The sequence below is a fragment of the Vipera ursinii genome, assembly GCF_947247035.1.
Source record: "Vipera ursinii genome assembly, chromosome: Z".
Lineage (NCBI taxonomy): Eukaryota > Metazoa > Chordata > Lepidosauria > Squamata > Viperidae > Vipera > Vipera ursinii.
Window position 1 is genome coordinate 74,016,235 of NC_139517.1, and position 23,276 is coordinate 74,039,510.

General features: G+C 37.3%; 1 protein-coding gene across 8 annotated transcripts in view; it reads right to left on the bottom strand.

Moving 5' to 3' along the window:
• MYRIP (myosin VIIA and Rab interacting protein) overlaps positions 1-23,276 on the bottom strand; it is an 81,444-nt gene that overhangs the window by 52,605 nt on the left and 5,563 nt on the right. For all 8 annotated transcript variants that reach the window (XM_083379345.1, XM_083379341.1, XM_083379346.1 and 5 more), the window contains exon 2: positions 8,204-8,360. In XM_083379345.1, the coding sequence (XP_083235471.1) occupies positions 8,204-8,313 (110 nt within the window). In that variant the 5' untranslated portion in view covers positions 8,314-8,360. The remainder of the gene's footprint in view (positions 1-8,203; positions 8,361-23,276) is intronic.

The following is a 23,276-nucleotide window of genomic DNA, read 5'->3' on the forward strand; positions in this document are numbered from 1 at the left end:
ATATAAGATTTAAACTCTCCCCATTTTCCAATGTATGGATTTTTGCTAAATAACAAATTATAAAAAAAAACCAACCTGCACTTTTGAACTCAACCTCTGCTTTATTTGGTCCCATTCAGCAAACTGTTTTAATAGGTATTCCTAGACTGAATTAATTAAATAACCCTTATATTATATTAGATTATATTAAAATATATTAATTTATTATATTTATTATATAAAGAAACATATCAAGTATATGTAGCTTATTTTAAATTATTCTCTGAATAATAATTCATTATGGATGAGAGCAAAGAAATATCTTGTCTGGCCACTTGTCTACAACTAAAATCAAGCTGATATTTCTGAGAAGCCCATAATCATGACACTGGTGTAATAGGCATTCTTTTATTTTCACATTCAAACTGTTTAGGAAGTTTGAAATTAGACAGCTATTTGGTCCATATTTGATCCATATACTCTGAAATCCAAATGTTCTACTCTATATTATTTTTGTTTTTGGTTAATCTAAATACAAGACTTTATGCCCAAGATTTGAAGGGTATTTTTAAATAGAAACTAGACATTGCACCTACTAATACAAGGCCAACTTGTGCGTAGACAGTTCTGAAAGAAAAGGGGTACATTGTCAGGGCAAGGTGTGTGAATGAGTGTGTAATTACAGTAAGCTCCTCTCCTCCAATATTAAAATCTGTTTCCCGATGCAACTTTTTCACTAATTGGGCAATCATAAATAAACGAAGTGAAGAGATATACATGTGGGAAGATGTTGTAGGAAGATTAGGTTAGATGCGTCCTCACTGTGCCACTTGTGTGTGTGTGTGTGTGTGTGTGTGTGTGTGTATTGAAGAGAGATGGGAAGCAAATAAATGTAATAAATAAAATAAAACAAATATATTTCTTAAAAAAATATTCCACAAATTTAAATTTAAATTCAAAATAATATTAGCATCTTTAACTTGAAAACATCTCCTCTTTATACATATGTGCAGTGATGTATTTCCATAAAGACTGTAAAACACAACATGGTCATCATATTCAAATTTCTTACAACCTCAATAGAGAAAATCTACAGTTCATCTTTTCTGAGATATATTTTTTGAAAAGCCTTATGGACTCAGCATAAAATCTTTTGATGAATTAATTTTAAATTCAAGTCAAAAGAAGCAAACATTAAAAAACTTGGATTTCTTGCTATCCATTAATTATTCTTTCTTTAGTTCACAATTCATAAATATCAGTAATTCTAATTTTAATATTTTTAGAAATAAAACCAATTTCTATCTGTTTGTTGAAAGTCCTTAAGATAATTGACCTAATCATTAATTATTACTAATGAGTATGACTAGTAATTTATTTAAAATAACTATTAGAAAGTCTGCCTTTACTTTCTTTTTATGCTTTATAATTTTATTCATTTATAACATAAAATATGAAAATAGAAAAGCAAATAGTAAAGGACAACAATAGGGAAAGGGGAAAAATAGAAGTGGGAAGAAGGGGAGGGGAAGAAACAAAAGGCGTTGACTTCCGCTCCCTCTGTTGCAGTAAAATAAGACATTGTTGAATCTCAACTTTTTACATTTCAATAGTAGTATGAATTAGCCAATACTTTCTAATAGAACATTTTACCATCTATTATACCACTTAAAAACAGAGTAGGAATAATTGCTGAGAAGACATCTTTATTATTCCTGACTCAAAAGAAAGTTGGTTTTGTTTTTATAATAATGGGTGATAGTTTGCACAGAAACAATTTAACGTAAATAATTCATTAAGGAAACAAAATTGACTTTTCTTCATGGAAAATATAGCAACTTGAAATGCATTAAAAAAATCTTAAGGTATAGCAAATGTAGGTTTTGGAATTAGTACAATTTATATTAGTAAAATTTCTTCCATACTCTTCAGACATGATGAAACCAAAATGATTTGTCTATGAAGAAGAACAGATAGAGGATATTTATCCAGCGATGACTTACAAATTCCTAAATAAGCAATAAAATATTATTCACTTTTGTAATATGCAATCTATCATTTATTAATGTTGCTAATACTTATTTCATTTACAGAGTTACTGTAGAATAGCCTTGTAGCATATGGTAATATTTTTGGAATCTACAGAATGATGCACAAAAGCATGTCATTTAATGTCGTTTAGCTAGCTCGAAGATGTTAGCTTTTGGGATCATAAAACAAAAATATAAATTGATCTCACATCAACTTAATAGTATGTAAATGTTTCCCAGCTGTATTTGTTTTCCATTTCTTTGTTGCTAATTCTAGTTGTAGAATTGTGCCATGGACTGAATTCAAAATAGACAAATGTTTAAAGAAAAAAAATGCATAATAAACAATTTTCAACATATAAAACTAAGAATAACTATTTTGCTTTAATATTTCAGAACTCTGGAAAATACCATGAAAATAATTGGATTGTTTTAAAAAATCACAGTGTATTTTCTTTGTTTATGAAATTTATAAAACTGCTTCATTCTTAAAAATGTTCCATTTGTCCTCACTTTAAGTTTTTTGTCACATAAAATATGTGAAGAAAAGTGACCATAAATTAGCTAAACTTAATTTCCCACTGCACATTACCCTAACATTTTATAAACATTTTCTTTTATTTAATGTAAATGTTAAACCCTTAATCCATGTTTTCCCATTATTCAAACTTTATACTGCATCCAAAAAATTTTGCCCTTCGAATCATGCAATACTTCACATATTCATTCTCCAAATTTAGTTTCAATAACAATTTATGAAGCTTAGCAATAACATGTTCATTATTGCCATACAGTACAAATTCAAATTTAATTTTTTATAAAGTCAAACATATTCAAGACAATTTTCACATTATGTCTCAGTTGTCTTCATGACAAGCCAGTCTTGAATATAAAACCTTCTTCAGTTTTTCAGCCAAAATAACATTTTTTATAATTATTTAATAAATTGGTTGATGGTTGTTTTAAAGTTTATAATTACAGGTAGTCCTTGACTTACAACAGTTTATTTAGTGACCATTTGAAGTTACATCATCATTGAAAAAAGTGATTTATTACCGTTTTTCATACGTGACCTTTTAGCATCCCCATGGTCAAAATTCAGACACTTGGCAACTGACTCATATTTACGATGGTTGCAGTATCCTGGGGTCATGTGATCATCTTTTGTAACCTTCTGACAAGCAAAGTCAATGGGGAAGCCAGATTCACTTAATAACTGTGTCACTAATTTAACATTTGTAGTGATTCACTTAACAACTATGACAAGAAAGATCATAAAATGGGGCAAAACTCACTTAACAAATGTCTCATTTAGCAACAGAAATTTTAGGCACAATTGTGGTCATAAGTCGAGGACTACCTGCATTTTGTAATGAAATTGGTCTATAGTGTTTTTTTTATCAAGGCACCTTGACCCTCCCTTGGTAATAACGCAATGTTTATTTTATTTATTTTATTTTATTATATTTATATACCACCCTTTCCCTGAGGACTCAGGGCGGTTTACAGGGAATTAAAAATCAAAACATACAAAAGTTAAAAACCAGTTAAAAATATTAAATTCACCCTGTACATTTAAAAACCCCAGTTAAAATTTTCTCCTCAGCCTGGGCCCGAGAGCTCGAAGAGCCAGGTCTTCAGGCCCCAGCGGAATGATCGGAGGTCGGGGGCAGTCCTCAGCTCCACCGGCAGCTGGTTCCAGAGGGCAGGCGCTCCCACTGAGAAGGCCCTATCCCTGGGTGTCACCCGCCGGCAATCTCTCACCTGCCGGCAATGTTGTCTCTTTCCAAGATTTTTTATTATGTATTTTTAATGACTGTGGGAATTGGTCTTCAAAACATTTAAAATATTGACTTGTAAGACCATCTATATTTGAAGCTTTGACTACTTTCATTTTTTAATAGTTTCTGATATTTCAAAGGGGTTATTGGTTCATTCATAAGTTGTTTCTTAGTTGTGAAACTTTTTAAAACCTTTATTCCAATCTTTAATCCAGTTCTTTTAAAACTGAGAATAAATATTTGAATGATAGATTAAATGAATCTATATTCATAAAAACAAAACATTTTAAAAGACTGCAAAAAGAAATTAAATGATTATTTTGTCAAAAGGATACCGTATTTTCTGGCATATAAGACTGGGTGTATAAGATGACCCTCCAACTTTTGAGATGATTTTCAAGATTTTTCGTCTTATACGCCGGAAAATCAGCGAGCCCGGGAAGGCACGCCCTCCCCTCTCACTGTGGAGGAAGCAGGGCAGGCTGGCGTCTGGTGGGAGCCGGCAGGGCAGTCCTGCGCACGCGCGTGCGTGCAGGACTGCCCTGCTGGCTCCCGCCTGACGCTCTTCCCTCTTGAGGCAGCATCGCTCCCCGGCTCCTAAGGAATTCTCGGGGATGCTGCCTCAAGAGGGAAGGACTGCCCTGCCGGCTCCTGCCCGACGTCGGACGGCTCCACCGATGCTGCTTCAAGAGCGTGAGGCGCCTGCCATGGCTCTTGAGGCAGCATCCCCAAGGACTCCTTAGGAGCCAGGGAGCAGTGCTGCCTCAAGAGGGAAGAGCTTTGGGCGGGAGCTGGCAGTTCAGTCCTGCGCACGCACGCGTGCGCAAGACTGCCCTGCCGGCTCCCGCCAGACGCCAGCCTGCCCTGCTTCCTCTACAGAGAGAGGGGAGGGCGTGCCTTCCCAGGCCTGCTGATTTTCCGGCGTATAAGACGACTGGGCGTATAAGACGACCCCCCAACTTTTGAGGTGATTTTCATGGGTTAAAAAGTCGTCTTATACGCCAGAAAATACGGTACATTTAATGACTTGGAGATGTTACTAAATAATCAAGAGGGATTACTTTATACAGTATATAAAGTACTCCTCTATAAAGTATCCTCTATACAGTTTAGAGGAGACAATATCTAAGGAAAAGATGAAAAAGATCCTGGATGAAATTAGAAATAAAGAAATTGAATTGCAAAAGACTCCAATGGATTCTAAAATGTTATCTTTATGATAATTATCTATTTTTTCTGTATCTAGTTCCTGTTTCTTATAAAGATTGGAATAAAAGTTAGAAAAAGACTTTTTAATGAGATCATTTTATCTGTTATTACATCACATTCCTGAAAGTATCTCTATAATTTTTTTCTTTTCCTTTCTCAGTTTGTATACAGGTCATCTCCCTAGTTTATTTGCAAATTCAAAATGATTCAGTTTCATGTAATTCAGTTTAGTTTCTATTTCTTGGAATTTTAACATAGACAACTGTTGATGTAACAATTTGATTTGTTGTACAATTTTAGAATCCATTGGAGTCTTCCAATTCAATTTCTTTATTTCTAATTCCATCCAGGATCTTTTCCTGAGATTTTGTCTCCTCTAAACAGTTATACTGTATAAAGTAACCCTTCATGATTACTTTAGTACAGGGTTGTCAAACTGCCGGCCTATAGGCCGGACGTGTCATGACAAAACCGTGCCCACCCCATTGCTGGCAATGGGGAAAAAGCTCCGATACATCACACAATGTCATGTGACGTTGCAAGTTTGACATGTCTGCTTTAGTAGCATCTCCAATGATCATTAAATTTATCTCTTTGTCAAAATTGTCAAAATATTCATTTAAATTTTTGGAGTCTTTTAAAATGTCTCCCTTTTATTAAAATAGATTCATTTTATTTATCATTCAAAATCTTTTTTCTGAGTTTCCAAATAATTAGATTAGAATTTGAAAAAAAATTAGGCAAAAATATAAACTTCTAATTTTTTATTTGGGAGGCTTTTAGAAATCCATTTACGGTAATATCAATTCTTGAGACTGATTTATGTCATTCTGAAAAGAAAATATATTTTCTGGCAAGTCTATTTTTACCTTCATAACTCTAATACAAATTTGTCCATCATCTTGAAGAAAATATTTGATAATTTATCCTCAGAGGATTTGATCTCTTTGGTAGATATTCTATCAGGGGTTGGGGTGGTCACTTTATTCCAATCATCCAAAATACACCAGTTTTCATAAGAAAAGAGTACTAATTGATTCATAAGATATTCAAAAAAAATAATTTTATTATCATTTATCTTATGTTTATATTATACAAGATGACTCCATTAATCTTTTTTACATCAACAGAGATGAATTCCTCACCTAATGTTTTCTTTGTTAGATATCTCTTGTCTTGTATCTTAATAATGTGTTTCCAAGTGTGTTAGCCAGCGTTTCAAAGCGAGATTTCCATTCGCTTCATCTGGAAAAGCTTTGAACCGCCCCCCTTCTCCTCTGCATGCAAACAGCATGATTGGGATGCAAATGAGTTCTCAGCTTGCCCAGACAGAGGAAACAGCTCAGAAAGCGTGGAAAGGTGGTGTCTCCCTCTTCTTTGACTTCTTGGGGATTCTGTCTTGAATTCTTTCTAATTCATCGTTCAAAGTGAGAAAAAACTTGTCTGTTTGTTGACTTCCAAGCATTTGTGTAAACGGCCTCCCTGTTGTTAAGCCAAAGCATTCCAGTTTGCATTTGAAAGGAAAAGGTATTGTAGCCAGTATGTCCTCTGCTTGCAAACAGTTCAGCCCAAAAGTAATTCTCATAGAATTTGTTTCCTTTGTCTGCATATTACTCAGAAACCCTGGGGCCTTTCGCTGGTCAATATAGTAATAAATTGTCTTGGTAACCAGGCAACTGGTGGGAGGAAACTGACTCCTATTCCTCAACCCCTCCCTTTGGAATTAAAGGAATGCAGACGGTAAGAAAAGCATTTGTTTCAAAGGCAAAAACTGTCCCAAGGATAGGCAAATGCAGCAGTGCCCTCTGGTGGGAACCTGCAAACAAGCCTACATTTATGCTGTCTGCAATGCAAACATTTTAACATTAAACTGCTTGTGAATAAGGCATCTCAGGAAGTCCATACGTGGCGCCCTCTGGTGGCAACCTGCAAACAAGCCTACATTTATGTTACCTGCAAATAAAGCCTAAACCAAGCTGCTTATGTAAAAGCTATCCCCATGCACTAGATCAACACAAGGGAAACAAAGCTGCAGATTAACCTTTGTTAGAAACTGCAAAGTTTCACAACCTGTGGTTGGAATTGACTGAAGAACAGGCAAATCCTTAGTAGTTCCAGATCGGCTTACAGCTTGTGGTTCTAAGAAGACAGAATTTGGCTGACTTCGTTTCCAAGTGAAATCTAGGGGCAGCACTGAGCAGTAGCAACTTGCAACAGCAAGCTTGCATTTACCCACACAGAGAGTGCCCCCTAGTGGTGCCCCTACTTACAGACAGCACCCAGAGTGGCTGATCTGCAAAAAAAGGGCTTGTCTCCAAACAGTGAACCCTAGTGGTCAAAGGGTGAACTTCGTTGAAGTACCCACTCACGCAAGCAGCACCCCGGTGGCTGATCTGCAAATAAAAGGCTTGACTCCAAACATGCAGAAAGCGCTCCCTAGTGGTCAAAGAGTGAACTTAGCTGAAGTCACCACTCACATGAACACCGCTCCCTAGCGGCCAAAGGGTGAACTTCGCTGAAGTACCTACTCATGCAAGTAACGCCCCCGGTGGCTAATCTGCATATAACAGGTGTGCATTTGTCCACATAAACAGTGCCCCCTAGTGGCCAAAGGGGGAACTTCCCTGAAGTCTCTAACCATGCAGACAGTGCCCCTGGTGGTCAAAGAGCGAAGCTCACTGAATTAGTTCAAAATAGCTAGGAAGTTTTCTGAGCCTGTCCTAGCCATGGCGGAGTGTCCTATTGATTCAGAAGAACTGCTTCAACCAATAGTGAGTAAACATCCCAAATAATTTAAGCAGTACCTTAGGGAGGGCAAAGCACATTGCTTCAGGTCTCTAAAAATTATTACTGTACTGTATGTGTCACGTTCCAAGAACAAAGAGGCATGAGAAATCATACTAATGGTAGCTGCAACTTTCTTATCTGGCTTGAATGGTTAGCCCTTTTTAAAACAGTTGATAATGTGAATTTTTAAGATATAGTTCTGTGAGTGAAAACAAAATATATATGCAGAAATAAGAGTCAACTTGTTTCTTTGATGCCAATTTACAAACCTTAGAATCTGCGTTTTACTGGGTTGTTTTTGTAAGTGTCTAAAAAGAATTTAATTTGTAATGTAGTATGTTAGTATAAAAAGGGGATGCATAACAACAAATAAACAGTTTTCTAATTTCCAAATAATATATTTGTCTTAATACTTACTTCAGTCGATCTTCTTCTTTTTTGCGGAGGGTAAAATCTCGTTGGACCACTTGAAGAACATGTTCAGCTTCATAATCAGTCAGGACAGACAAGTCTAACTTTCTTCTCATGTTTAGTTACCTTCAGTGAGCTCTGTTAACAAAAGTATCTAAAACCCCTGAAACAAATAAAGAGAAGGATGGAAGACGGATAACAATGCAATTAGTGTATATTTAAAAAACTTTGGCAATTATTTAATTTCATGTTGTTTGGGTATGAAGACAATAACTAAATATAATTCACATATTAGTAGCTGTGCTTAGAATCATTTTAATTTCAGGCCTACATCAACTAAGATGCTAGTTATTGTATTAGTTGCATTAATACTGTATATTTTGCAAGAATTTAAATACATGTTGCTCAAAGAAAACTGTAAAATAAAATCTACATAGCAGGAATAAATAGGTACAGATAGTCCTCAACTTACAATTCATTTAGTGACCATTCAAAGTTACAATGGACCAGGAAAAAGTGATCTAAGACCATTTTTCATACTTTGCAGTATGAAAAAGTGATCTATGACCATTGACACATGAGCAAAATTTGGATGCTTGGGAACTGGTTTATATTTATGATAGCTGCAATATCCCAAGGTTATGTGCATATCTTCTGACAAGCAAAGTCAATGGGGAAGCCAGATTCACTTATCATACACATTACTAATTTAACAATTGCAGCGATAGACTTAACAATTGTGGCAAGAAAGGTGGTAAAATGGGGCAAAACAGCTTAGCTTAAAAACAAAAATTTGGGCTCAGTTGTGGTTGTAAATAAAGGACTATCTGTATTCAATTCATTCTCTTGGTGCACAATGTTTTTCTTACAAATTTTCTCTTCATTATAGAATGTATCCATGAACACCAGCTAGAAGTCAGAAGACATGATGAAAATTGCTTCATTTCACAACACATGAATAGAATTAATCATATTTAACTGGGAAAATGTGAGCATCCTAGACTGAACCAAGTTCAAAAACAGTAGAGAATTCACGGAAGCTTTGCATTCAGGCAAACCAGCTCTCAACAGGCACATAGAGAGAATCAATATTTACGTACCATTCAAAAGAGATAATCAAAAAGCCAAAAAGGGAACAAAAAGATCAAAACACACCTTCCCCAGCAATTAACACTCAGGGGGAAAAAAGATTAACATTAATGCTAGACCAACAATCAAAAAGTAAAGTAATCAAAGAACTACCCACTCAGACAAAGAAGCTAACAGTAAAGAAAGGAACCACAATACTGCTTTTCTGTGTTTTTTTTCTACTGTTACTTAGCTTCTCCAAGGTCATCCTCTTGGCTTTCCATACTAACTCTCTGCTCAGACCACTACCAATATTACCAGACTCAACAACTTCTCATCACCTTACGAAGCATATTGTTTTGCTCATCCTCCATTCTGATAAATGCCATCATCTGATATGCACATTGCTAATCTCTCCGTCTATTTAAAAGACTAATGAACCCAAATACCTAATAACAACCTGAAATATTTTTACCACCAATTTCACTTGAAATTGCAAATTCCAATTAAATCAAGAAAATAGAACTGAAATTTTTCAAAAGATTCAACATTATGTCCTGCAGATTAAGTACTACTGCTAAGCTTGTAAGCTGCCCTGAGTCTTCGGAGAAGGGCGGGATATAAATGGACCCATGCCATGTAGGGCCTTAAACACCATTACCAGTGTAATGATACTAAGCAGCTTGGCTGAAAATATTTCTCAAATAAAATTCTAAAATGGCTTGGTGACATAAACAAAGAGGTTTTGAAAGGGAAATCTCAGTGATTGATTTATTAATGCAACTGCAAAATTATACCCCCAATTTGACAGAGAAGATATAATAAGGTCTTTGAACTACCAGAGTCATTCAGAAACAATTGTTACCTATCTAAAGAATTAAGAGTAACACTGAAGCTGTTTCAAAGAGTATATATACATTTCAGTCAAAGCTTATGGGCTAGCAGCTGTGTCTTCTATAGGACACTATCCTGTCTCCCATAGAATGTCTATGTTGGGAATATATAAGACATGTAAGAAACTAAACTATCATTTAGATTTGATGACACCCTCTTGACCCTAATGGCAACTCCATATAGGAATTGAGAGCTTACCTTAGTGTTGAAAATATTAATAATAGTGAAAGTATACTGTATGAGTCTTTTTAGTATTTTTTAAAAATGAAGAGATTTGAAGCTTTCTGTGAAGAGTAATTCTACTCCCAGAACATGAATGTGAGTAATAAAACAAAACACTCTTTTAACACGATCTTTGATGTCATCATTCAGTAACTCTCTACAGCAGGGGTGTCAAATTGCCAACCTGCAGGCCGGATGCATCATGGTGAAACCGTGCCCACCCCATTGCCAGCAATGGGAAAAAAGTATTGATATGTTATGACACATCACGTGATGTTGCAATTTGACACCCCTGCTCTACAGGAAGTAAATTTCTCAAAGTCCACATTTTGGACGGAGGGGACCGCTGGTTTGAAAGAGGCATCAAAGAGGCCATCTGTGTCAAAACTGAACGGTCCTCTCTCAACAGAGGGGAGGTAAATGACATCATCTATCTCCAGTCTACAACACAGTCCTTTCAATAGTTCCAAGAAGACTCCATACCCTTTTGCACTACTCAGGTGACCCTGAAGACACAGATAAGCCTCCAGGTAGCTTTGACAACTTGTTAAAAGAATGCAAATGAACAGCTGTCTGCAAGAGTATAAATCTTTCCATTCCCCCCCCCCCATCCAGTCAGAGCTGAAGAAGCTCTTGGATGAGAAGTGAAACATCTTCGAAGAAAAACAAGAAAGTCCAGCTGCCTTGTGAAAAAGCATTTTTGGGATAACTGTGACCTGAATGACTGAGAATCTCCATAGACATCATCTAGAATAGTTTCTGTGGCTATTTTTAGGAAAGTGAAGGGCTCTGTATGCCTTGGTATTGACTTTGGGTTATGGGTCCATTTTCTTCTAATTCTGCTTACCTATCCCTTTCCCCTAGTCCTCTTAACAATCTGCTTTTGAGTGGCAACCATCAAGCAACAATCTAATGTATCTTCCTTGGATCTAAAATTGTTCACAATGGTAGTTCTACTCCTAAAATCAAATGTATGATAACCTTAGGCCACACTGCAATGGTTAAAATGAGAGAGATCTGGAAAATCAGAGATATTGATATAAATACAAAAAGCAGGCTTCCCTGTAATGATGTATTGGTGTGAGAATTGGATAGTAAGAATAACAGAAGAAGTGACACCTTTGAGCTTTTGTACTGGCTTAAATTATTGCATACACCATGGACAGCCAGAATAACTGAGAGGTGTTAAATCATATAAAACTAAACATATTACTAAAAGCATCACTATATCTGATTTGTTTTGGCCATATCATGCATGCAAATTCATTGGAGAAGTCCAAAATGTGGACTTTGCTGTCTTCGAAAGAGTTGCCTTTGTCTTTTAAATGCAGATGGACTGCTGACTCTTGTCCTATGTTGTGCCATATGCTTATAAAGTTGTTTCGTTTCCACAATGTGCAGATCTGTACAGTTATCCGTACACATATTCTCGCTGATCTAATATGGGACAGCAGTTTTACTGGTCTTGTTTGAAAGGTGTGGTAAAAATATAGTAATAGCAGTTTTTTTGCATTCATTAAAAGATAGAACCACGAGTGTAGGATCAAGATGTTGCAAGACGCCCATAAACTATGTATCCAAACTTATTGCAAGTAAGTTGTTCTTGCTATATGTTTATTATTGGTTCTCCTAGAAAGATTGGGAGAAAATATTATTAATCAAGTCAAGGATTTAGGGCAGCAAAATTGTTTGATCAAGCCATAATCTAGAACAACTTATAACTGTTTTTAGTAAATAGATTTGTTTGTCTTACTGTCATGGTTCCAATAGATGAAATCCATTAAAGAACTTCAAAGCAAGAATTCTTCCTTAAGGAACATTTTATTCAGGAAACAAAGTATTGGCACTACATAGTTGAACCCAAAACTAGATTCCCTTCCCCCAGATACAAAGTAAGGAATTGCAAGTCCCACCCCCACAAAGCAGTCATAATTCACATTCTCCAATTAGCCTGGAGCATTGGCTCTCTCCTCAGCTAGTCAAAATATTATTGGTTTGTGTCCTTGAGTTCCCATGGAGCTGCGTTATTATTATGGCTAGCTGAGCTCAAGCATTCACCCCATCCCCACTTCAACATCTGATCTCTAAAAAGAAGAAAAAGCATGTTAAAAGCAAAGTAAAAATGGCTGCAATTTCCATCAGTTGTCAGAGCAGGAACATCCATTGTTACAGCGTTAACACTTACTCTAGCTGCTGCTGCTGCTGCTTTTGTTTTAAATGCCTGTAGGATAATTTCTTACGCTTGGAAGACTTTGTTGCTGTTCCACTTGAGGAAGGATAAGCAATATGGGCTTTATTTTATTCAGCTCAGACAAAAAGAAAGCTGCCTAAGGGAATGGCTCCTTATTTATTCCAGAGATAATAGATGAAAACAGCATAAAATACAGAGGACTTTTGTTTGGTTTTTTTGCTTTGCTTTTAGAGAGAGAAATTAGGTTTTTAATTGTGAACAATAAATCTTAAAGAGAGTTGAAAGACTGTCTTATTTCTGCAAAGAAAAGAGTGCTGCATGAATGGGCTAATCTTGTCTCCTTAGCTGGAAAAAGCTGACTGAATGTTCTTAGCAGAAACCAATCACCCTTGACCTTATAAAGATTCTTCATGAAATTCCATTTTTGGCTTATGATTTAAGTATACAGTATTCAGTAGGAGAATTAATAGGGATTCTACATGTTCATAACTATATGTGCTGAGTACACACTTTGAGTGATTCAGAAAACTGCACATCACAAATAGTGTTTTCTATTATCTGCAGATTTAACATGCATAGAAATTGTATTCAAATATTCAATTAAATATAAAGTTAGTCCAGACAGCAGATGCCATATAGCTAAGAAAGCCATTTGAATTTAAATATAGACAGATCGAGAAGTATTTGCACAGCAGTAGGAGTGTTCCCCAGCAGGCATGGACATAAGGCAGGAATTGCTATGGTAGGAAATAGGACAGAGTTCCACACCTTTGTGTAATAACTTCCATGAGATCCATATTGCTATTGGAGCCAAAAAGAAAAAGGAAGCTTTGGCTTTCATATGAGATTTAGCCAAGAAAATAGAACGGTAGTATGGAAAGAATATATAATTATCACATATGTATCTCTGTGTGATAAGCATGCAGTCACCACAGGTTTGGTAATATATATCCATATCCATGTAAATGGGAGGAGAGAGAGTTTCAATTCAGTTTCAAATCTGTATTTTACTTTACTGATAATGTGTTGTACTGTGAATAGGGTGTAATCCTCATAGGCAGGTATGATGCTGATAAAAAAAGAGAGAGAAATCTTAAAAGCACCCAGGATAATTTGTTAAGACTGAAGAGATTTTGCATTACAGCAACTAAGGATTTGATTGACAGTTAAAAATGCTATAATGGATAATATGGAATAGACAGTTCCAGTGGCAAATGTAGATAGACTCTTATCATTACTCAGAATGAAGGGTGTTGGTAAAGCTAAAATGAACTGAGCAGTCTACACTGATAAGGATTTGTGTGATGTTAGTTGAGTCACTGAAACATTCAAGGATATTATCCAGAGAAGAAGAGTGCTGAAAAGGAAAAGTGTCATGGGATACTCTTTTGGTCAATGGACCAGAAGGCTGGAAAACAGTTAAAATATTTATTCGTCTGAGAAACATTTACTAATCTCAGGTTCCCTATCAGTTCTGTGGATTATGAAGAATGCCTAACACGCAAAGATTAACTTTGTAATGTTTTTTTATTAAAATTAGATAGGAAAATATCAATAGCCCTGGTAATTAATGACATAGAGAATGTTTACATATGCTAAACCAGTGATGGCAAACCTTTTAGAGACTGAGTGCCCAAACTGCAACCCAAAATCCACTTATGTATCATCGGGTGTCGGGTGGTCATGGCCCTTTGGGTGGGGTGGCCAAGGCCCATTGGGTGGGCATGGCTGCAGTGGTAAAGGCAGACTAGGTAGGACTAAAAAGTTCTATCAATCAATTCCAACTTTGCGAGAACTTTTATTATGCCATGAGAAGTTGAAATTGATTGATTGATTGAACCTTTTTTTTGTACATGGCGGTGGAGGCCTAAAGCTAAAAGGTTTTATAAAACCCAGCTGAAGGCCTAGGACTGGGGCGACAGCACACATGCCCAGAGAGGGCTCTGCGTGCCACCTGTGGCACCCGTGCCATAGGTTCGCCACCACGGTGCTAGACATTAGGCTCATATTATATCATGATGTGATACTATGTCTCTAGGAAGAAAAGTTAGTTTGCAAGAAAGAAAATAAATAATAAATTGCTTTGTTAGACTATGCTTGGTTAAAAAAGGATGCAAACTGTTGAAACAGAAGAATGCAAACTAATTACTACTACTGAAAATGGAACAATAACAGTGTTTGTACAATCTGGTAAGGCTTGAATAATATATAAATTGCTTCTTTCTTGTCTGTTAAGTGACAAAAGAATGTACTGGGAGGGCAGAGATTTCTGGCTCTTCTTGTTTCAGTCAGATTCTGGAACTTACTGTATAAGAATTCATTGTCACAGAAATGACTTAACCATAGAAGGCATTCTTTCCTTGCCAATGTTTTAGCAATTGGCTATATCTTCTGAATTAAAAGTTGACAAAATCATGTGGAGATGTGAAGATACATATTTAATTATAATTTAAAAAAATAAAAGATATGCCAAAAGAAGTAGTGCCAGCTAAATATTTGTGAGTGCATATTAAGATTCATAGTTTTATGGAAAGTGCTTATAACAAGCAAAGAAAATGCAAAGATATTTAGATGAAAATAAAACATTGTTTTGCAAATGGATATAAGCCAGAAGTTTTCAACTAACTGAATGGGAAGAAAAATACTGCTTAAATTGTCTGGAATGCAAGTATATAGGTATGGATATGTACATAAGGAAACTTGACACTACATTATGGATATGTTGATTTGGAATGTGCATGTGCATTTACTTTTGTGTATAGACAGTACTGTGTTATTGGCGGACAACCCAAAGGATTAATAATCATATTAGATAAATTGTATGTGAATAGTGCAATTAGATAAATTGCAGTGAATAGTGAATAGATCTGAAAATTAATCTTTTAAAGGCCCGGATAGACTGAAAAAATGAATGAGTGAAAGTAAAATGTAAATAATGGAAAAAATTAGAAAAGGTATGTGAATTTCTGTATCTTGATAGAATACTTACTTAACATTAAGAATTTTTAAGATTTGAAAAGATGGTAGAAACATAGTGAATAGTGAATGTCTCTATTGTGAAGATGAGTATTTGTTGGTACCAACTTTGTTATCTGAAAGAAAGAATTGGGTATGTGATGAGAAACATAAAATTAAATTAAATATAATGGAAATGGTATAATTAAGAAGTTACTTGTGCTAAGGCAAGAAGAAATAGGTTCAAGAAATAATCTGTGCTAAGTGACTATAACTGAATGCAAGAGTTAGTGATCAATATGAATGAAGTATGTTAACATGATTTAATCATAGAGGGGAAATTAACATGCATTGACTCACAACACAAATATATGATGGAACAGTTAATAAGCAATGAAAAAATGAAAAAGTGAGTAAATTGTAATTGGATGGAGTTAGAAGAGTCACTAGAGAAGTGAAACACTTAAAGAACAGAAAACAGTATAAAATATTACATGGACGTGATGGAAACAAGGGTGGTTTGTAAATATAGAAATGTGTTTAGAGATATAGTGAATGGTGGCAAATTGTTTTTGAATAGAATAGAGCAGGAAGGGACCTTGGAGGTCTTCTAGTCCAGCCCCCAGCTCAAGCAGGAGAAACTATACAGTGATGGCAAACCTTTTAGAGACTGAGTGCCCAAACTGCAACCCAAAATCCACTTATGTATCATCGGGCGTCAGGTGGTCATATCCCTTTGGGTGGGGGTGGCCAAGGGTGGGCATGGCCCATTGGGTGGGCGTGGCTGCAGTGGTAAAGGCAGACTAGGTGGAACTAAAAAGTTCTATCAATCAATTCCAACTTTGCGAGAACATTTTTTATCCCACGAGAAGTTGAAATCGATTGATTGATTGAACCTTTTTTTATACACGGCGGTGAAGGCCTAAAGCGAAAAGGTTTTATAAAACCCAGCTGAAGGCCTAGGACTGGGGCGACAACACGCATGCCCACGCATGCCCACAGGTGCTCTGTATGCCACCTGTGCCATAGGTTCACCACCTATACCATTTCAGACAAATGCTGTCTAGTCTCTTAAAAACCTCCAGTGATGGAGCATCCACGATTTCTGAAGGCAAGCTGTTCCACTGGTTAATTGTCCTCACTATTAGGAAGTTTCCTCCTAATTCCAGGTTGCTTCTCTCTTTAGTCAGTTTCCAACCATTGTTTCTTGTCTTGCCATCTGGTGCTTTGGAGAATAGTATGACACCCTCAGGACAGGAAGGCCTGGAGGAACGTTGTCCATAGGGTCGCGATGGGTCGGACACGACTTCGCAGCTAACAACAACAACGACACCTTCAAATACTGGAATACTGCTATCATGTCGCCCGTTTCTTCTTTTCTTCAGACTAGCCAAACCCAAGTCCTGCAGCCTTCTTCATACGTTTTAGTCTCCAGGCCTTTGATCTCTTCATGTTTTAGTCTGCAGCTCTTCTCTGAACTTTTTCCAAAGTCTCAAATATGGTTTTTGCTATGGTTCATTTTTATTTTCTATTGGCTTTAATTTCTTTTGCTTTCTTTCTTATGTAGTCAATTTTTAAAGAAGTTTCATAAATAAAGTTATAATTTAAATCCATCCCCTTATCACATTGGACCCATACAGCTATACTGAGATACTAACTACATCTATCCTTTTTTTTTACAAAACCTATATTTCCAGATATTTTTGTTTTCTTCATCTATTTCTTCTTTTCAACTACATGAAAAGTTCATTTTATGCTACCCAATAGACCCAATTACCCAATAGAAAATTTTAAGGATACATTTTGGATTCTAGGATTTATTTTGTTCTTAACTATATAATCTTACTTAAACTACTTCTTTACTGAACAATTTAAATATGTTTTATCACCTCTTCTTTCCCTCTTTTGGTGGCTCCTACATTTTTCTCACAAGTCATTTAGAATTCATGTACAGTATTATCACACAGGAAAGAAAACCACACAGACATATGTTAATATACATAATAACCTACAGTCTCTATCCTTGAGCTTGTAGTAATAGTTGATGGATATTGCCAGAAGTACGTAGGAGAAATGTGTGTGGGGGGGGGGGAACCATGTAGGACAGAAGGCAAGCTTTTAAACAATTCTGGCAGGAAAAACATTCTAAAAAGCTAGCACATTTATATAGAAGCTTCAATTTGCCCCCCAGATTGTACAATCATCTCACTCACAAGTTCACATTTAGGAATAAATTGAAACAGAGTGTCTAATAGGGTAATGGGAAGATTGTGACAATTAGGACTTAATGGTGTAACTTAAAAAGTCCCTATTGGCCATATAGGTTAGCCTGTATGCTAGCATAGGTTAGCATGTATGAAGGAGATGGAGTCTGTACAATGAGTATGATTAAGGAAAAAATGTATCCATCATACCACACATAAGGAAAAGGAAGGAAAAATATTATCCAAGCCAACTGTTTCTTTCTGCCTGGTGTATCCATTCTTGAGAGAGTAAGTAGGAGTTAGTTTAGTATATACCAGGAGTCAGCAACCTGAAACAGTGAAAGAGCCACTCGGAATTGGTTCCCTCACAAAAGGAAAAACTGGGAGCCGGAAAAAATGTGTGCACATGCGCGTACATGCGCACATGTGCAGAACAAGGTTTGACTGAAGAGTGGAGCCAAGGCGAGATATGCACCTACCCTGCATATTTGAATTGATTGGTTAAACTTTTTTAGTCCCACTTTTTTTTTTGGACTACACATAGCAGAAGACGGGGTGCCGCAGGAGATGGCTGAAAGAGCCGCACGAGGCTCCGGAGCCGCGGGTTGCAGACCTGTGGTATATACCGTTCATAGTTCAATATAGAAACCTTAAAATTGTACAGATGTTGTACAATTATTATTTTGTTCTATAAACATTATTGTTTCTTGGCTCCGAATAGAAAGGTCACAATACAATCAAAGTTGCTATACATTAATAGTTTGCATATCCTTTTCTTCCACAATAGCAAGTACTCCTGAAACTAAAGTATTCTATCATGACATACTGTTATCAGCCAGATTTTGCTAATATCAGGAAAAAAAAACAAAATTCTACGGATATATATTGAAAATACAGTGCTTGGATATTATTTTATTATTTTATTATTATTACTCTTAGTTAATCTTCAATTCAATTCACACTCTGGGTCTGGTAAACTCGACAATTTAACAATTCAAGTCCTAACCAAGGACCTAAGAGCGAATGTCTGAGTATATAAGCAGTTCCAAGTAGGGTCAGAATATTGTAAACTCAGAATATTCTAGGCCAGGGGTCGGCAACCTAAAAAAGAAAAAGAGCCACTGGGAACCGGTTCCATCACAAATTAAAAAAAGAGGGAGCCGCGTGCGTGTGTCCATGCACGCGCATGCGCAAAAAGGTTTTTTTTGTGCATGCGCGGACGCACGCGGCTGCCAATTTTTTTAAAAATGAGATGGAACCGGTTCCCGGTTGCCCGATGGCGACGGCCCGTCTGCAAAGCTGCCGCTTTCGGCAGCTTTGCAGACGGGCCGTGGCAGCTTCCTCAAAGAGCGGCGCCCCTGCCCATTCCGAGAGGTGCGCGCGCACCTCTCCGAACGACCAGAGTTGCGCGCGCACCTCCCCAAACCTTTGGGGAGGTGCGCGCGTACCTCCGTGCGAAGGGGCAGCGGCGCCGCTCTTTGAGGAAGCTGCCGAAAGCGGCTCCGGTTGCCGACCTGTGTTCTAGGCAGCCCTTTGGGTATTGCTCTAAGGCAGGAGTGTCAAACTGCCGGCCCATGGGCTGGTTGCATCATGCAGAGGTCGCGCCCACCCCAGCTCCGGTAATGTGAAAAAATTGTGATACGTCGCGACATGACACGGCAAGTTTGACACCCGTGCTCTAAGGGCTTCTATTACTATTGGTACAACAATTGATTTCTTCCTCCACAGTCACTTAACTTCAATTTGCAAATCACAATATTTCATTATTTTTTCCTAGCTGTTTCTCTTCAATTTGTGTATCACCTGGTATTGCAATATCAATGAACCAGATATTATTATTATCATCAAAGGAGCCTTGGTGGAGCAGTGGGCTAATGCCTCCTTAAGTAACACCAGCTGCCTGCAATTAGTGCAGGTTCGTGTCCCATCAGGCTCAAGGTTGACTCAGCCTTCCATCCTTCCAAGGTAGGTAAAATGAGGACCCAGATTGTTGGGGGCAATTAAGCTGACTTTGTAATAATGCCGCTTGGGGGTGTGTGTGAAAGCCCTAACAAGCAGGCATATACATAGAATGAAGGCTACTGTTAAGCTTGTAAGCCGCCCTGAGTCTTCGGAGAAGGGTGGGATATAAATGGGATTAAAATAAAATAAAAATAAATCATCACGATCATCATCACCACCACTACCATCATCATTATTAATCATTGCACAATCAGCCAGATGTTCAGACAGGGTTTGGCATTTTTGGCACAGGATTCCAGATATCATTGCAGTATGGAAGCTGTCCTCCTTTTGCAATTGACTGATGGTGAATATGTCAATGCCAATGGTGTTCAAGTGGTGCTCATTGTTTTGGGTTTGCATCTATTTCTACTTTCTTCTTCTTGCTTGCCTTTCTCACAGCTGTTCTATTTCTATTTGTAGATCTTTGTATTTTGTTTTCTTCTCCAGTTCTTTTTCCTTCTATTCTGCTGTCTCCAGGCACTGCCACGTACACTTTCCAGACTTTTTTGTCTTTCTTATCTACATTTTTTAAGTCGGGAATGTTATGTGGTAGGTGCCTGTCTGTGTGAATTCTAAAGTCCCAGAACAATTGAAGTTCTTCATTTTCTATTACTTTCTCTATTTTATGGTCCTATCAGTACATTCTTGCAGGCAAGTGATATTTCTTGCAGATCTTCCAATGCACTATTGTTGCTACTTTGTGGTCAGTCTGTGTAATCTTTTTGCAGCAGCTTACTAGGTGGTTCAGTGTTTCTTTAGCTTCTTTGCATAGGCAGCACTTACTGTCTTCTCAATTCTGGCTATGTATGTTTGGTCTTGTGCAGCCTGAATTAATAACCTGGTCTCTTTCTTCAATTTTCCTGCTCTTAGCCATTGTCAGGTCTTGTTATTATCTGCTTTCCCTGATATTTCTTTTATTGTACTGGCCACGTAGTGCTTTGCATTCCCATGCCTCCATTCTGTTCATTTGGTTTTTCCTGTAGGCCAGTTTGGTCTCTCCAGTAATCAGTAAGCCTTCCTGATATACTAACTTCAGTGCATCTTCATCATTGTCCTTCAGATATTCTTCCAAAGCCATTTTTCTTTTTCAACCATCTGATGTACTTGCAGCATTATTTGCCTTGGTAGATAGAGTCTGTCAATGTCACTGTGTGGATGAAGCACATGATTCATTGTCATTATTTTTCTGGTCTTCTTATCCACTGTTTTTAGTTCTGCTTGAGCCCAGTCCACTTATTCCAGCTCTGTATCTAATGCTCAAGTGTTGACGGCCTTGATGGTATTTCCTCCATTGAGTTCAGACATTAAGATTTTCTTTACTCTCTTGATGAATTCACCTCTAATCTTTTTCTTGACTTCAGCGTACTTGATATTGTTAGCTTGAAAGATACCCATGTATTTGTAGTAATCATTCTCATCCTCTTAATGTTATCTTTGTGGGGCATCTTGAGTATTTCAGTTTTTACTATTTTTTCTTGTTTGATAGTGAGCATGACACATTTGCCGAATCCAAACTCCATTGCAATGTATTGTTGTTGTTGTTATTGTTGTTAGTTGTGAAGTTGTGTCCGACCCATCGCGACCCTATGGACAATGTTCCTCCAGGCCTTCCTGTCCTCTACCATCTTCTGGAGTCCATTTAAGCTCTGCAATGTCATATATATATATATATATATATATATATATATATATATATATATATATATATATATATATATATATATATATATATATGTTTTCTGAGGTTTTCGCGGGTGCCTGTATGTGGATCCTTGGTTTTTCGGGTTTTTCCCCGCGTAGAATTAAAGGTGTAGGCGCAACGTTTCGATGGAATCCCATCCATCATCATCAGGCTTCTGTTTCCTTCTTCTGGGAGAAGCATGTGGCTGTTTGTTCCTCTTTTTTAAACTGCCAGAGGGGGTGTGTTCTGTGGAGGTGTGCTCTGATTGGGTAGGGGACCAAGTGTGTTCTGATTGGGTGGGAGTGTGTTTTGAATGGTGGGGGTGTTCTGATTGGGTGGGGGTGTGTTCTGAGTGGATGGGCTGGTCTCAGCTGCCAGCTCCAGACCTGAGCTGGTGAGTTGTGCTGCTTTTGTTCGGCTTCGTGTTTGTGGTGGTGCCATGTTTTTATAGTGGGTGTCAGTTTGCTTATTGTGTGGTTTGGAGGGGTTTAAAGTGGCTGATGTTGCAGCTGTAGTTAGGTTTCTGTTTTGTGGTTGTGTGTCTTTATCGTTGTGGGTTCGGATTTGCTTTTTGAATGGTTGTGTGGTGGTGATGTCATGTGATGTTATCATGAGTTTGGGTCTGGTATCATTCTTGGTGGTTGGGCTTCGTCTGTCAATCAAGGCGGGTTTCCAAATGGCTGGTAGACGAGAGGTATCATCTCGTTTATTCATGCTGTGGGGGCGTTTTTCTATCTCAATGGCTTCTCTGATTATTCTGTTGTTAAAATGTTCAATTTTGGCAATAGTTTTGGTTTTTTTAAAATCAATTTCATGTCCCGTGGCTTCAAAGTGTTGGACCAGGGATGAAGTTTGTTCTCCCTTTCTGAGTGAGTTTTTGTGCTCTTCAATGCGTGCACTTATTATATATATGTATATATATAATATATGTATAATTTGTTTTCTGAGGTTTTCGCGGGTGCCTGTATGTGGATCCTTGGTTTTTCGGGTTTTTCCCCACGTAGAACTAAAGGTGTAGGCGCAACGTCTGGAGCTGGCAGCTGAGACCAGCCCATCCACTCAGAACACCCCCCCCCACCCAATCAGAACACACCCACCATTCAAAACACACTCCCACCCAATCAGAACACACTTGGTCCCCTACCCAATCAGAGCACACCTCCACAGAACACACCCCCTCTGGCAGTTTAAAAAAGAGGAACAAACAACCACATGCTTCTCCCAGAAGAAGGAAGCTAAAGCCTGATGATGACGGATGGGATTCCGTCGAAACGTTGCGCCTACACCTTTAGTTCTACACGGGGAAAAACCCGAAAAACCAAGGATCCATATATATATATATATATATATATATATATATATATATATATATATATATATATGTGTGTGTGTGTGTGTGTGTGTGTGTGTGTGTGTGTGTGTGTGTGTGTTTTCTGAGGTTTTCGCGGGTGCCTGTATGTGGATCCATATATATATATATATATATATATATATATATATATATATATATATATATATATATATAATTATAGACAGTGATGAACAGTGATTCTATTTCAGATATTTTTCCATCCAGCTTCAGATCGTCCATGTAAAGGTGGTGGAATAGTGTAGCAGAAGCTTATGATGTTTGATAGCCATGGCCTGAGTTATTCAGTATTGTTGACAGACCAAACAGTGCAACGACAAATAGTAGCAGTGATAGTGAATTTCCTTGAAATAGTCCTCTCCCCGAAAGTAAGGCTTACCCCAAAAATAAGCCCTAGCTTGACTTTGGGGTATGGACCTAATATAAGCCCTATCCCAAAAATAAGCCCTAGTTTTGGAGCGAGGCACATACCTAAAAATCAAGCTAGGATG